Source organism: Onychomys torridus, chromosome 1, assembly GCF_903995425.1.
Source record: "Onychomys torridus chromosome 1, mOncTor1.1, whole genome shotgun sequence".
Lineage (NCBI taxonomy): Eukaryota > Metazoa > Chordata > Mammalia > Rodentia > Cricetidae > Onychomys > Onychomys torridus.
Genome location: NC_050443.1, coordinates 87489428 through 87505932, shown reverse-complemented (window position 1 = coordinate 87505932; position 16505 = coordinate 87489428). Strand labels below are relative to the sequence as shown.

Sequence of the window (16505 nt, the reverse complement as noted above, 5' to 3'; positions counted from 1 at the left end):
CTACAAGACACTGTGTCTCAAAGAAACAAGGCACACAAGAATGGCACATGCCTTTCATTAATCCCACCATTTGGGAGGTAGGTGGATCTCTATGAGTTTGAGGCAAGCCTGGTCTACATAGTAAGCTCCAAGCCATCCAAAGCCACACAGAGTGAGACCCTGTCTCGAAAACAAACACAAAAAACAAGGTGAAGAATATTCAAGGAAGATAACCATGTCTGGCTTCCACACCTACATGAACATGTACATACATGTACACAACAAAATCCTGGGAAAAAAATAGACTGTATTTATCTTGATGAGAGGCAATGTGTTGGCCTTCAACATGGTACTTGTATAAGATGTCCACTCTACTCTTATACCAATGAAGACTTAATCTCACATAGAATTTGACCATTTAGTTGGGAAGTCTGGCCCAAGACAGAAATTTATGAGTCATCAGGAATAAAGGGCTTGGCCATGGATATTTGTACATACGCAGAAAGGAGACCTAAAGACAGAGTTCTGAGACACGGTGGCATTTAAAAGGCCACTTAGAACTGCATATGGTGGCACATGCTTTCAACCCCAACACTCAGAAGGTTAAAGGCAGGCAATTTCTATGAGTTTGAGGCCAGCCTGGTCTATATCATCAGTTCTAGATCAGCTAGGGCTACATAGAGAGACCCTGTCTCAAAATAATAAATATGAGAACAGCCTTTTAAAAAAGAGAATCCTAGCCAGGCTTCATGGCACACACTTTTAATTCCAGTACTTAGGAGGCAGAGGCAAGTAGATTGAGGCCAGCCAGGTCTACAGAATGAGCTCCAGGATAGCCGGAGCTACACAAAGAAACCCTGTCTCAAAAAAAAAAAAACAAAAAACAAAAACAAAGACAAAAAAAACCCAAAACCAAACAAACACACACACACACACACACACACACACACACACACACACACACACACACACAGAAGGGGGAGGGAGGGAGAGAGGAAGAAAGAGATTGATTCTTTCATTAGAGCCTGAAAAATTATTTCCAGGGTTGTATGAAAACATGGGAGTACAGAAGGAGAGTCCCAGGATAAGAAGTGTTGTGTTAGGTTGTTTGGTTGAATGCTGCAGAGAGGCCAGGTGAGCCTAAGAGGGTGGTGTAGCCAGTCTTTGACTTGCAACCTAGGGCTCTCAAAATGAGTATTCAATAAGCAAGCAAGAAAGGATGTCATTGAAAGAGGAAGGCACTCAAGGATAACAAGGATTCAGTCATGCTGTCTCTTTTCTGCCCTAGAGACATGAGAGGGAAATCCAGAGGACCTGTGTGGTGGAAAGAGAACCAACTCATAAGTTGTCCTCTGACCTCCACATGCATGCCTAAAAATAAGTAAACATAATTAATATAAAAAAGAGTCAGGAGCTGGAGAGATGGCTCAGAGGTTAAGAGCACCAACTGCTCTTCCAGAGGTCCTGAGTTCAATTCCCAGCAACCACGTGGTGGCTCACAACCATCTGTAATGAGATCTGGTGCCCTCTCCTGTATACATAATAAATAAATCTTAAAAAAAAAAAAAAAAGAGTTAGATGCCATGTCAGATGTTCCTGTTCATGTATCATCTTGTTGGATTTCACTTGGAGGGACAGGCCTTGGATAGAGAGAGGATATAGCCAGCATCCCAACTCAGATGAGGGGAGAAGAAGAAGACATCTTAGGATCCAATAAGCTGTGGTTCCAATTCTGCAGGGTAGGTTATACTGCAGTAGTTTCTACGCGAGGGTAGAAAGGAACAGTGGGCTGGCTGGAGGGACACTACAGCAGATTATCCTCCTAGCTCTACTGAAGAAGAGGAATGACTTTTTTGAGGGTTCACCCCTTGTATCAATAAACCATCCTGTACCAACTATTTCCTATACCCCTCTAATAGCCCTGGACATGACCTTCCATTGTAGAGCCCTTATGGGTGCTCAGAGCCCTTGCTAGGAAACCAGCTCTAGGAAACCGACTGATCTCTCTATTCCTTTGGAAATGGTCAACTCTTCTCAAGAAGGATGCTTTCTTTCTAGGTCTGAGAGGCCAGAATTGTGGTTGGAAGCTTAGATTCTGGAAGCAGGCAGCCTTGGAAAAATCCTGCCTGTCTCTCCAATCCTCTTGTTTGTAAATTGCGCACTACCTGCCTGCTCTATTGTAAGAACAAGAACAGGTATATTTGACATGGCATCTGACCACTTTTTAAAAATTTTGATTATATTTATTTATTTTTGGCATGTATGTGGAGGTCAGAGGACAGCTTATAAGAATTGGTTCTCTTTCTACCACATGGGTCCTAGGGATGAACTCGGGTCATTAGGCTTAGTGGCAAGCGCCATTTCCTGCTAAGCTATCATCTCACTTGCCCAGACGGGATGTTTTTAAACTATGGAAGTTATTGCCTCATTCTGGTATTTTTTTTTTCAAGACAGTGTTTCTTTGTGTGGCTTTGGAGCCTATCCTGGAACTCACTCTGTAGACCAGGTGGGCCTAGAACTCACAGAGATCCACCTGCCTCTGCCTCCCGAGTGCTGGGATTAAAGTCGTGCGCCGCGCTGCCACCACCACCTGGCTCATACTGGTATTATAAAAGATAAACACATTACAGTCACTCAGACTGGGGTCCTTTAGACTTTCTTGTCTTCTTGTTCAGAGGTATAGCAATAAGTTTGAGGAGGAGGAGGGCCTCTGATCATTACTGTTTCCTATGGCTGTTCCCAACAACACAAAGGGATCTGGTCCAGTCAAAATGACTCTTACTCTTGTCCACAGAAAATCCTTTGAGTTTGAGGATGCATCCAGTCTCCAGTCCCTGTATCCCTCTTCTCCCACTGAGAATGGTACTGAGAGTCAACCCAAGTTTGGATCCAAAAGCACTTTAGAAGAGAATGCCTATGAAGATATTGTGGGTAAGCAGTGGTAGAAGTGGTGGGGGTGGCCTTCCCTAGGGGCTATAGAGCAGCTACTAGGAGAAGTTCATAGAGTCACCTCATGTGGAACACCATGGTTCCTTCCACCCTAGGTAATTACTGGAAATGGCAACAGAGCAGCTGAGGAGACTAAGCCTAACCCTGAGTGAGCTAAAATCCAAAGGGCCTTTGGGACCACAGGAAGGGGCAAATGACATCGTTCCTTTCTTGTGTTTTTGGAAGAATTGAGAGACCAACAGATACTCTTCCTTAGCTGTGTACCCTTAGGCAAGTCACTTAACTTTTGCAGGGCTCTATTTTTCTGTAAAACAGTGGCAATATGAGGATCTGAACAATAACACTAGTAGTAATATTACTTTCTTAAGATTGTTGTTAGGGGGTTTGGAGAGATGGCTCAGTGGTTAAGAGTACTGGGCACCCTTCCAGAGGACCCAAGTTCAATTCCCAGCACCGATGTGGCAGCCCACAACTGTCTGTAACTCCAGTTCCAGGGGCTCTTATGCCTTCTTCTGGCCTCCACGAGTACTACACACACATGATGCACAGATATGCATTCAGGCAAACACTCCTATACATAAAATACAAATAAATAAAATCTCAAAAAATTGTTGTTAGGATTAAGTGAGCTAAGACTATGACACTGACAGATTTGGTGTCTAGTATAAGCCTGATTCCTGGTTCAAAGACACCTGTTATTTCTCAGTGGCTTAAGAGGCAAGAGAGTTCAGTGGGGTTCCATTTAGATGGTCACTAATCCTTTATGAGAGTTCTTCCTTTTGACCTAATTCCCTCACAGAGACCCATTCACAAGGGTTTCTGGTATGGATTTTGAGGGGACAGACATTCAGGTGCATGTCCCAATTTCATAGATTCTAGAAAAAGACAGAAGACTCCTGTGTCACAAAGGACTTTGTTATTTATGGCAAAGCAGGCACCATGATCTCCATGTTTCCCCCAGGCTCCCTCTCCTTGGCCACAGTGGCATGAGACTTTGGGAAGAAGGCCTCAGCAGAGGTGTCAAAACCCATATTTATAGCAGACACTGGGTGTTTCAAGACTTCTAGTAAATCTGCTCAACCATTGCTCTACAAGAACAGTTTCTGGTCAGAAAATAGATTGCCTCTGGCTGGGCTGTAGGTGCTATCTCCACCTTCCAAGGCTGTTTGCTGTATAAACACCTGGAGAATGTAGTTTGGAACCATTCCTTCCTTCCACCCTGAATAAGAGCGACAGTGGAGTTAGAGTTGCCTCCCAGCAAGGGAGTAAGCATGGTGGGAGCAGGCTTGATTTCAAGGGTCTACAAGGGAATGGACCACATAGTCTCGGGTCTGGGTTGTCTGGGGCATTTATGTTTGTTTTTGAGATGTGTCTTTTGCTCTGCATCGCAGATTAGTCTGGAACTCTTAAACCCTCCTGCTTCAGCCTTTCAAGTAACAGGGTTATAGTAGGCATGTGCTGTCCTCTGGCTGGTTTTGATGTTCATTTTAATTCTGTCCTTATCTCCTTCGAGGTGGGGCTTTGATCCAGTGTGAGAAGTCTCTGAGTAGATAACAAAGCAGGGAGGAGCAGCATGCTGTCCTCATTTCAGCACTGTCTTGCTCTGTCTCAGGTCCTGAATTCAGAGAACACAGTCTTAATTAACATAAGGGAGAGTAGTGAGTGACCACAGTGGATTCTTAGGATATGAGAAGCTTATGAAGAAGGGGCCGTCGAGTTTCCCATTTGATCTGTGTCATCTCCTAATAGTTTCCTCCTTATTTCGGTTTATCTTTATTTTTTAATGCATTATTATTTTATGCATCTGAGTGGTCTGCATATATGTGTGTGAACCTCTGGTGCCTGTAGAGGTTGGAAGAGGGCATCCAGTCCCCTACTAGAAATTGAACTCTTGTTCTCTGCAAGAGCAGCAAGCACTCTTAACCACTGAGCAATTTCACTAGCCCCCATAGTTTTCTCCTTAAAAATTACTGGGCTAGCACTTTGTGGGATATAGTAGCCACAGTCACACCCGCAGATATACTGCTTTCCTGTGTATGGGCATGTAGCATGTGTCCATGAAGAAGTGCATTGCAGAAGTAAGAACGCAGGAACAAGAGCTCTCTGACAACAGGGAAGACTGGGGAGGGAAGCCTTTTCTCTACTACTTGGGAAATGATAGCTCTGTATTCAGAGCTGACACAGAGATGTGGGGATTAGAGCCAAAGGTCCAGAATTAAGGTAAGCAGTTAAGAAAGATGCTTCATCACCTGTTCTGTTTTGTACAACTTTCATCTCTAGCTCATCTGTCAGAGAAGCATCCAGGCTGCTGTGTTTCCTTACTTCCTCATACAGTATCCCAGAATGGAAGAACATTTTTAATGAGTGAAGAGACAGCTCTATTGCTTCATCTTTCCATCCTCATCCTATCTCACTGCCTCCTATCACAGGGTCTATTTCAGTCAGAAAGAATTGTAATGTTATCATCACTGCTCAGGGCTCTTGAGTATTCACTGTGACTGCTATATGATGGCAGAAAGCTGTAGTTTTCTGCTATCCCTGTAGCACAACTGGCGGGAAGAACTGTTTGCTTACATGCCTTGGGAGGCCTTTCTGTGCTGCCAGAGGATTCCAGGAATGGATCTATTCTTATAGCAGCTGAACTAAGAAGAGACAGATGACCCACCCCCTCCTCTCCCCTCTCTTTAGAGGTATGTCTTAGTTAGGGTTTCTGTTGCTGTGAAGAGACACCATGACCATGTCAACTCTTATAAAAGAAAACATTTAATTGAGGTGGCAGCTTACAGTTTCAGAGGTTTAGTCCATTTTCATCATGGCAGGGAGCATGACAGTGTGCAGGCAGACATGGTGTTGGCTACATCTTGATCAAAAGGCAACAGGAAGTGAACTGTGACACTGGGCATGGCTCAGGTGTATATGAGACTTCAAAGCCTACCCCCACAGTAACAGACTCACTTCCTAATAGTGCCACTCCCTATGAGCTTATTGGGGCCAATTACATTCAAACTACCACAGGGTGTTTTGGGGAGAATGTTTTTAGGTAGTGTCCTGGGCACAGGATTATTTCCTGGGCTTTCTTAGGAGAGAGAGTATCTGCCTCTCATGTGTTAGGAAGACTTTTCTACTTTGGGATATTACATGAAGAGACAAGGAATGTAGGGACTGCTTGGTTGCTTCTTGGCTGGATGAGGTAAAGCTAGGGGAAGTGCTGTACATGGTGGAGTTGGGGTTGGACATCTTCCTTATCAATTGCCTAACTTCTGGATTTTTGGAGCCTTGGGAAGAAGGAAGAGGAGTGTGGTGTAGGAAAGAGGGTAAGACAGTCCCCGGCACTGGTTTGGGTGTTTGTGTTTTGCAGGTTAGGGTGGAGATACTGAGAGTCTTTTAGGCCAGTGCCTTGGGTATATTTTTTGGTTTTTAGTCTCCCACAGCAGCTCAGTCTGAATCTTAGAACCTAACCAGAGAGGCTTAAGGAAAAAAACACAAGGGAAAACATTTTCTTTCTGTTACTAGATTCTGGTTGATTTTTCCACACACTCTCTTCAAAGAGGTTTAAGAGTGTGAAGACCTCTCAGAGGCTCCAGAGCGTTCTTGTTGCTGAACTTTGAAGGTCACCTTCATTTTTTTGTTTAGGATTGGTCAGTAGTTCTGACTTCTAAAGAGCCTTGTTCTTACCCAGCCTCTGCTTTGTGGGATTAAGGCTGTTTCTGCTTCCAACTGGATTATCCAGCTTTGTGCAGCTTCAGGTCCACTGGGACAAAGGAAGCTGTATTCTGGGCCTGTGATGATAGATCTATGAGGGAGGCAGAGAGCAGCCATGCTAAATTTCCATCTTGGGCACATCCCTTTGGCCCGATGTTCCTGGACTGTTAAGAGATTGTAGCCTATTGGCCCAGAGGCTATTTATTTGGTTATCTCGGTTAACAGCAAACATGAGCAGGGTACTTTGTGGTATTTACTGCCTCCTGCCCACATCAGGCACGATGCCTGAGGTATTGAGTGGGCTACTCAGAAAGGCTCAGATTTAAAAGGCTACTGGTTTGCAGTAGTAGGGTTCAAAAAGAAACTTGTTGCCTTGCTATTCCTGAGCCTGACAATGGAAAATGCACCTTAAAAAGCAGCTTGCTTTGGAGCTATGTAGAGTGGCCTCTTCCTAACCAAGGAGCCTGGGCTGCATTCCTGTTGAGATTCCCACTCCTATCAGTTAGCTAAGGCCCGGCGAGAGTTTCCGGGATACTGGAACTTCAGTGGGATACACGTCAGGACAGAGTCAATAGGCCGGTAAAACCTTTTCAGCTTTTTCTCTGCCTTCTCTCATTCACCCCAGGCTAGGCAACAGTAAGGAATAGAAGGGACCTATCAGCATGGACTGTGCTAGAGCAGGAAGCAAAGCAGCCAAGAGGTGTGGCCCAGGGAAAGGTGCCCAGGGCTGTTGGGAATTGGTGTCAAGCCTTGGAGGATGGGTAACAGCAGTCCCCAACGGAACTGGCCCCCTAGCCTGGCCCTTTCCCCTCCTGTTTGAGGGAGGGAGAAAGGTGGAGAAACAGCCAGTTGAAAGCCAGAAGATGGCTAGGAAGGGAAGCTATAGACCTAAGGCCTTAGCCATGGTTGCAGCCCATGAAGCTTAGAGTGTTATGGGTATCTTGGATAGATGCACTCCTTCCTAAACTGTTATTATGAGGGAGTAGGGAATGAAGAAGGCAGTTTTCCTGTGTGATATCCCAAAGAGCTGTGGAGAACAATGGGACTAGGACCTGGTGAACCTGGAGTCTTCTTCCAGAAGGATCGGTGTGCTGGGATTGGCTTTACTGGCAAGCCTCTTTCAGAAGCATGCAAAGCAGAAGTGACTGGGGATGCCTCTGGCCCTTTTCTTGTCAGCAAATTTGGGAAAGGTTGAAACCTCTGGTTTCCTGATCCAAGATTGATGAGATGGGACTGCTCAGAACAGTCTTGGCTTACTACTCTATCACCCTCCAAATGCTGGATGGACTGCCCGGAGGGAGCCATGTGGTCAGGGGTGCAAATGAAAGTTATGCAAATCCCTGTCTCACATCAATACCTGGCAGATTGTCCCCTTTTTTCTTCATTCAGGATCTGGCCTCCCCAGCCTTTGCTGTAGGCTGTTCTGAGCACTGTGCCCCAGCCTCTGCTTTAGTGTTTACTTGCTTTCGGCAAATTCAGTTTAATGGCTCTAGAACTCACCATCTCTTTGCTCTTTGTCTATCCATACCTTTGGACGTCTTACCTGCCTACAGAGATAGATAATTGGGATTTTGTCAGTGAAATAGTCCTAAGAGTCACTAGGAGTGGATGACAGGTGGACTGCAGGGATCAACCGAGGCTGTTAGTGGGTTACTTAGAGAAGAAGGGCACTAGGGCTGGACAGGAAGAAAAGGCACCTGAGGCTTCCCTCAGCGGCAGTCCCAGCATGCAGAAGTGGGTGCTCTCCAACTGCTCTTCCCAGATTGCCACCAGCACGTAGCCACACTGTGCACTGACTGCTTCTCTGGGTCTCCTCATCTTACACCTTTGTCTTGGAACTTTAGATATCATAGCAGTCTTCAAAGCTCTGATTTCTTGGGAAAGAAGAAAGGAGAAAGAGGAGAGAAGGATGGAGGGAAAACAGAATTAGACCTAGGACTCACAGCATGGCCCTCAGACACTATTTTTTTTATGTTATTTCTTTTTTTTATATTTATTAAAAATTTTTTCATTTTACATACCATCCCAGTTCCCCCTCCCTCCCTTTCTCCCGCCTCCTCACCTCCCTCCCACTCTACCCCCATCCACACCTCAGAGTGGGTAAGTCCTCCCATGGTAGTCAACAAAGTCTAGCATACCAAGTTGAAGGAGAGCCTAGCCCCTCCCCATTGTATCAAGGCTGAGCAAGGTATCCCACCACAGGGAATGGGCTCCAAAAAGCCAGTTCATGCATCTGGGATAAGTCCTGGTCCCACTGCCAGGGACCCCACAAACAGATCAAGCCACACAACTGTCACCCACATTCAGCGGGCCTAGTTCGGTCCCATGCAGGTTCCCAAGCTGTCAGTCCAGAGTCACTGAGCTCCAACTAGCACCAGTCAGCTGACTCTGTGGGTTTCCCCATCATGATCTTGACCCCCTCTTCTTTTTTTTTTTGAATGCTGAATGCCGTTTATTGAAGGAGGGAGGAGGTCTTAAATACAGGCTTACAGCACAATGGGAGAACCCTGGAGGGCAGAAATTCGCTGTGTTTTTTTGTAGTTAGAGTTTTCCTGCCTGGCCCAGTCAGGACAAATCTCTCTTACCCGCCAGTCCCACAGTCGCTCAGACCCAACCAAGAAAGCACACAGAAACTTACATTGTTTACAAACTGTATGGCCATGGCAGGCTGCTTGTTATCTACTTCTCTCTTAAATTAACCCATTTCTGTTAGTCTATACTTTGCCACATGGCTTGTGGCTTACCAGTGTCTTTACATGTTGCTTTTCATGGCGGCGGCTGGCGGTGTCTCTCTCCAACCTTCTACTTCCCAGAATTCTCTTCTCTCTTGTCCCGCCTATACTTCCTGCCTGGCCACTGGCCAATAAGAACTTTATTTACACAGAGCGATATCCACAGCAGTTTTTTTTTTTTTTTCTTTTTCTTTTTTTTTTTTTTTTGAGCTGAGGATCGAACCCTGGGCCTTGCACTTGCTAGGCAAGCACTCTACCACTGAGCTAGATCCCCAACCCTGCTTCTGATGTTTTACAATCTTGCATCTAAGCTGTTAATGCCCAATATGCTGGATACACAGACAAGGAACATCCCTTAAGCATTCAGGAGGGTGGAATCTCGCAGGGAATTGGCATAGGGAGGATATCAAGGTCAACGTCTGCAAGCAAGGCAACAGTTACCCAAAACGGGGCCAGGGACCTACAAGTCTCCCCCTTTTACTAAAAAATGAGCTTCTGACTTAGGTTGTGTGGGACATCAGCAGGTCACCTTACCCGTCATGGAGACACCTGTCCAGGCCACACAGGCGTCTCAGACACTATTAGGAAGTTTAAAAATACCATTGGTTGTGGGGTGGGGGAAAAGTCTGTCCTCCTCCCTTGCTGTGCCCATCCTTTCTCCTTCCCTGTTCTAGGGGGCATTTGATTATGTATAAACATTTTTGGTTGTAACTGAAAGAGGCTAATGTCAAGCTAGTATTGAAAGGCCAGGATTGCAGTAAACATCCTATAAATGGTCAATTCATCAACCCAAAGTGTTCACTACTTAGAGAACCTTGATGGAAAGGGATTGAGATGGGTCTTCTTATAGGTTGGAGATAATAAGGATTCTGGCCAATCATGTAGCCTAAGACAATTTGAATGAGCATGAAATGAATATAAACAAATATTCTTCCCCAATCTGGACAGTAATGTGTAGCTAGAGTTTTTCTGGTCCTCCCTGGCCCACGGTCAGGACAAATCTCTCTCACCCGCCAGTCCTGCAGCCACTGAGACCCGACCAAGTAAACATATAAAGATTTATATTGCTTATAAATTGTGTGGCTGCAGCAGGCTTCTTGTTATCTAGTTCTTAAATCTTAAATTAACCCATTTCTATTTGTCTATAAGTTGCCACGTAGCTTGTGGCTTACCAGTACCTTACACCTCGCTTGTCATGGCAGCGACTGGCAGTGTCTCTCTGCTCCTCAGCTTTCCACTTCCCAGCATTCTTCTCTTCCTTGTCCCGCTTATACTTCCTGCCTGGCTCACTGGCCAGTCAGTGTTTTATTTATTAACCAAACAGAGCAACACATTTAACATACAGAACATCCCACAGCAGTAATGCACTGGTCCTGTTTTACAGATCAGGAAGAATTATGCCGTGGCATTCTTTATCACCTTCACCTTTCAAACTTGTGAGATATTTGTTAGGTAGGAACCAAGGAGTAGAAAGTCCACCCCATTTCCTGCTGACATATACCTCACAGTAGAGTAGACTGGAAAAAAACATGCATGGGATGCTGGACTTAAGACTTGAGACAGACAGGGCCACTGAGCCAACTTTACTTAGTCAGGGCCCTGGAATGGAGAAGAGTCATTTTAATGGCATGGCTGTTACAGGAAAAGATCTGCTGCATTTCTGGGACCCCGTGGTGTTACAAATCACTTAATCCACCTCAACTCTTTTCTTGACCTATCCTTGACTCATAAGTTTACAAAGATTTGTATTGCTCCTGCTACAATCTATAGCCTCACTCTCCCACCTCTGTAAAGGCATTTCCTAAATTCATTGTGGTTTCTTATTTAATAAATAGATGCTACATTTTAGAAGAACCCCAGCTTCTTGAGGAATCTCTAAGCATACTGGGTTTGGGTTTTCTCCTGCACCATGTTTAGGGAAGTTGTAATTCTAGCAGCCTCTGTTTCCAGTCCTATAGGAGTGGGGTCTGAACTACTGTGGGGCTAAGACACGTGCAGGCATCTTAGGTTAGGCATGGGGCTCAGCATTCGCTGAAGTTCAGTCCTGTTCACAGTGCAGGAGCAAGTTCTTCCCTAGGCATGCTAACTGCCACAGAGATCCCAGACAGTGGCATTGGGCAAACTAGGGCAAGAATACAGAAAGACAAGGGGAGGGAAGTGAGGGTTGTATTTGTAAGGAGTCTCTTGGGATCTCGTTACCACCATGATTTTATTGATGGAATTAAGCCTGGACTGATGATACACAACTGGTTGGTATTATTGTATATTAGAAAAGCCTCACTACTTTAATCCCAGCACTCAGGGCAGAGGCAGGTGGATCTCTGTGAGTTTGAGGCCAGCCTGGTCTACAAAATTGAGTTCCAGGACAGCCAGGGCTTCACAGAGAAACCCTATCTCAAAAAAAAACCATAAATAAATAAATAAATAAACAAACAAACAAATAAATAAGCAAGTAAATGAAGGAAGGAAGGGAAGGAGAAAGGAAGGAAGGATGGAAGAGAAAAAGACCTCATTATATATCAGAGAGAGGGAGGGGCAGGGGGTGTAATTTAGGAAAGGGTATACCTCAAGAATCTTACAATCTTTAAGGGCAGGGACTGTATTTGGGGCTTTTCTGAGATTTTTTCTGGTAGTGTCAATACAGTGCCTACTGCCAGAAACTGGTCCTGAGGCACAAGAATTCTCCCCCTTTCTTTTGGCCCAGGCTCCTTCCAAACCTTTCACACACTCATGTCACTGCAGAAAAGTCTGTGCCAAATGGGGAGTCGTGAGGGTTCTCTTTTTGCTGAGATCAGCAGTAGAGAAGATAGCCGACATTGTGCTGAGAAAGATAGATGGAACAGAGTTTCACTGAATACTTGTTGTGGCTGTTTGGCCCTCTGGTTGCCTAAGACAAGATCCCTTCCTGGAATACTTGGAAAGCAGAGGAGTAGGTTAGAGAAGGATCTGGCAAAGCCCTGGTCCCTGGAGTTCTTTCATGCTCACCCCTGAAACTAGATCCAGAAAGACCCATAGGGAGTTGAGAAAAGATATAGTTATGGAATCTCTGAAAGCCTTTCCAGAAGTGCCAGTCTCCAGAGGCTTTACCCAGCACAAGGGCTAGAGCCAGGGGCAGACTCGTGGTGTCAGCTTTGTCCTCTGCCAGTCTTGTGCAATCCCTAAATTTATAAAGCAGAGGCCAACAAGGCTGAGCTGAAATGAACTGGAAATGGGGAGTAGAGGCCTCAGCTTGTAGACTTGGAGCCAGGATCTGTTTGTGGCCTCCTCAGTGCAGACGGGCAGCCGCATGACTCATGAGCTGAAGGACTAGGCAGAAGCTATTCTCTGTGGTTCTCAGGAATTGTACTTGTATCTCTCATTCTCTGCTTCCCTTCTCTAACTTCGCCTCCTCTGCAGGAGAGCTTCCCAAGGAAAACCCCTATGAGGATGTGGACCTAAAGAACCGAAGAGCTGGAAGAAAATCTCAGCAACTGTCTGAGAACTCCTTGGACTCTCTGCACAGGATGTGGAGTCCCCAAGACAGGAAATACAACAACCCACCCATGCAGGTAATTCGGTTCTGGCCTAGGCAGTGTGAGGGCCTAACCTCAAGGGATAGGGTCAGTTTTCACTTACGCTCTCATCCCAGCTGGCAATTGGCAGAGGAAGTTGCCTCAGGAGAGAGCTGTGTGCCTATTGCCTTCTGCCATGTGGAAACTGCTATGGACAATTGAGATGTGCCCTTAGGGAATCCTGTCTTGCCTTTTTTTTCCCCTTACCATCTAAGTTCTAGCAACAAACCAAACCAGGAGCTCCCAAAGACTCCTATCAGTATTCCTTCCTTCAGTGACAAACAGGAGGACAGGGCTCTCTTTAGAACCTTGACATTCTGCAACTCTGCCACAAATCATCTTGGCCCTGGCATTTGAGGGTCCATGGCCAGACTTGGAGAGCCAGCCAGTATCAGGAGCCTCTCAGTGAGAGGGCCCATTGAGGGCCTGTGCTCTCAAGGTGGGTTCCAGCTTTTCTTAGTCTCTGTTCTCACTAGCACTTGGTGGAGGGGTTGCCTCAAGAAAGAATTGTGTACCTAGAGACTCCTACCATGTTGAAACGCTTTGTGGACTGGCAGGTAGGATATCCTCAGGGATGCTTGCCTTCCTAGCAATGTGTGGAATCCACTGCCAATTACACTCTATACTGGAAAGCATCAGTGTTTATGGGCAAAGGGGTGGGGGATATAGATTGGGGCTGGAGAGAGAGGTAGCCCAAGACGTTGTAGTGAGGGAGCTACTTGAGTATGAGGTCCACCTTGCTGAGCCCTGGTGGCCAGAGCCTAGAATTCTGCTCTCTCTCTCTGGAAGAAGTGAGCGTGGCAAGTCTTCCAGAATCACAAAGCAGAGCAGACTGGCAGGAGAGCATAAGGAGGAGTGTTTGGGACTGAGGAGATGGGTAAAATGCTTACTATACAATGTGAAAATCCGAGCACAGATTCCCCAGAACCCATGTAAAGCCAAATGCAGTAGCATTGGTCTATAATCCCAGTGCTCCTATATCAAGATTGGAAATGGAGAATCTGAAGAAGCTAGTGGTCACCTGGCCTGACATATGCAGAAGCAAATAACAAGAGACCCTGGCTCAAAGAAGGTGGAAGGTGAGGACCAACACCTGAAGTTGTCCTTTGTCCTGCTTGTGTATACCCACATTCAAACAGGTACACACACGCGTTCAAAACAGAAATGGGCTGGAGAGCAGTTAAGAGCTCTTACTATTGCTGGGTGTGGTGGCACATGCCTTTAATCCCAGCACTTGGGAGGCAGAGACAAGCAGATCTCTGTGAGTTCAAGGTCAGCCTGGTCTACAGAGCAAATTCCAGGACAGCCTAGGCTACACAAAGAAACCCAGTCTCAAAAAAACAAAACAAACAAGCAAAAACAAAAATTACTATTCTTATAGAGAACCCAGGTTTGGTTCTCAGCACCCACATGGCAGCTCACAACCATCTGTAACTCCAGTTTCAGGGAATTTAATGCCCTCTTCTGACCTCCACAGATACTAGGCGCAAATGTGGTATACATAGATACATGCAGGCAAAGCACTCATACACATAAAATAAATAACTCTTTAAAAAAATTAGCAACACAATAAAGATGTGTTTGAGAAGAGAGAAGAAAGCTGAAAGGCCTAAAGAAGCTTTTAGATAAGCTCATTCTGGTCTTGTCCAGTGTGCCAGGAAGCAGGGTGAGTCAGGAGGTAGGGAAACAAGTTGTCTCTGACCTACCCAAGTAACTCTTTAATTGGACAGATGAAAGGACCTGGATAGTTTATAGTGTTGAGCAGAAAATACATAAAGGGTTTTCTTCTGGCTTTGAAATCATGTGGTGATTCTGATAAAGCATCTATGCTTTTGATGCACTCTGTTCAAATAGGCTTCCATTGGATTTGTATTGCTAGCTTGATTGGCTTGGAGAAGATATTGGCTGTGGAAAGGAAGGAGGATTTGTTGAAAAGTAAGGAGAGACAGAGTGAGACAAGACTCAGGATTCCTCAGGAAGTACCTGCTTTCCCAGAAGTCCTGCTATCAATTAGTCAGTTAGGTGTTCTATACTGAAGAACATCAGCTGCTGATTGGGGATATACAGGGCCAGAGAATGAGGCAATCCAGGGTGGCATGGTAAGAGGGAGCTCCTTGAATGTGAGGTCTGCCTTACTCAACTTTGGTGGCCACTATCCAAGAACCCTGTTCTCTGTAGGAAGTAAGCATAGTCAGGCTTCCAGGATCCCATAGCACAGTAGGCTAGCAGGTAAGTCATGGCCTCTTCCAGCAAAAGGATTTAGGACAGAAGAGGTAGGAAGACTGGCTCCCTCCTCCATAGTCACTAATCCTTGTCTCAAAGTTCAGACAATGCCTGGAGAATTCCTCTTTCTACTAATAATTGATCTCAAAATTCTTTGCTTTATTCTTTTCTCTCAGAAATAGTGAAACTTTCTTTGAGGAATCAAGTATTTAATCTAGCCCTTAACATGGCCAGTGAACAGCTAAGGTCTTAAAAGAGGAAACCCTGGGTTGGGGATTTAGCTCAGTAGTAGAGCGCTTGCCTAGCAAGCCCAGGGCCCTGGGTTGGGTCCTCAGCTCTGGGGGAAAAAAAAAAAAAAAGAGGAAACCCCAGCATAGAACTGATGAGAGCTGAGGATGCCAGCCTTTTAGCTTCTATCCCCATATACCAGCAGATGGATACTGACAAGACATTGTGATGAGCCACTCTCTCATATCCTGTCCCCTATGCCAGCTGTCCCTGAAACCCAGCAGTCAGTCCCTGCGCAGTGGGAACTGGTCAGAAAGGAAGAGCCATCGTTTGCCACAATTACCCAAGAGGCATAGCCATGATGACATGATGCTGCTGGCTCAGCTGAGCCTGCCAGCTTCACCCTCCAGCCTCAATGAGGACAGCCTCAGCACCACAAGTGAGCTGCTGTCCAGCCGCAGGGCCCGTCGAATTCCCAAGGTATCCTCCCTACTTTGAGCCCGAGGCACTAGGCAGGTGGGTGGGCAGGCAACCAACTCTTCTCTGGCCTTCCTTCCTCCTCTAATCTGGGCTACTTCCTCAGTTCCCTTTGAATAGACTGACACACACACACCCCTTCTTCCCCTGGTCCCTTGCCTTATCAATAAGATTACACTAACTGCTTCTCAGTACTCCGGTGTTGGGGGTGTGGGGAGAGAAAAGACTAGCTGAGACTCCTTTACTAAGTATCATAGATGAATTTGGGTTCTTTTGCATATAAACTCTTTGGCCTTTCAGGGACCTAAAGAATCAGTCCAGCTCTTCCTATGTCTTGAAATCAAAGAGCTTTCAGCAATAATTTGCACATGTGTCCATGTGTCCAATCCTCAGCCCAGAGCAGCAGGATTTAGCTAAATGGTATTTTTAGCTTGCAAACAATGCTCGGGTATATTGAGAATTTAGCTTCTTCCTGTCAGGCCCCAGGTTATGGCCCAGAGAGGAAAGGCTAGAATCCTTGTTCCTGTTTTTATATCTGAGAAGCTCTTTGTCTCAGTTGGTTCAATGACTCTTGGGACCCAGGAGCTCCCATCCTGTCTAGTTTGATCACAGTTCCTTCCTTTGGGGAGCTAAGTTTAGTGTCCTTGTCTTGGGGCAAGAGCCC

The 16505-nt window shown here is 45.7% G+C and overlaps 1 protein-coding gene across 10 annotated transcripts in view; it reads left to right on the top strand.

Annotated features, from left to right (window-relative positions):
- Positions 1-16505, top strand: part of Dennd2b (DENN domain containing 2B) — a 158049-nt gene that overhangs the window by 120556 nt on the left and 20988 nt on the right. For all 10 annotated transcript variants that reach the window (XM_036188914.1, XM_036188888.1, XM_036188879.1 and 7 more), the window contains 3 exons: positions 2774-2910; positions 12759-12910; positions 15629-15844. In XM_036188914.1, coding sequence (XP_036044807.1) covers positions 2774-2910; positions 12759-12910; positions 15629-15844 — 505 coding nt within the window. The remainder of the gene's footprint in view (positions 1-2773; positions 2911-12758; positions 12911-15628; positions 15845-16505) is intronic.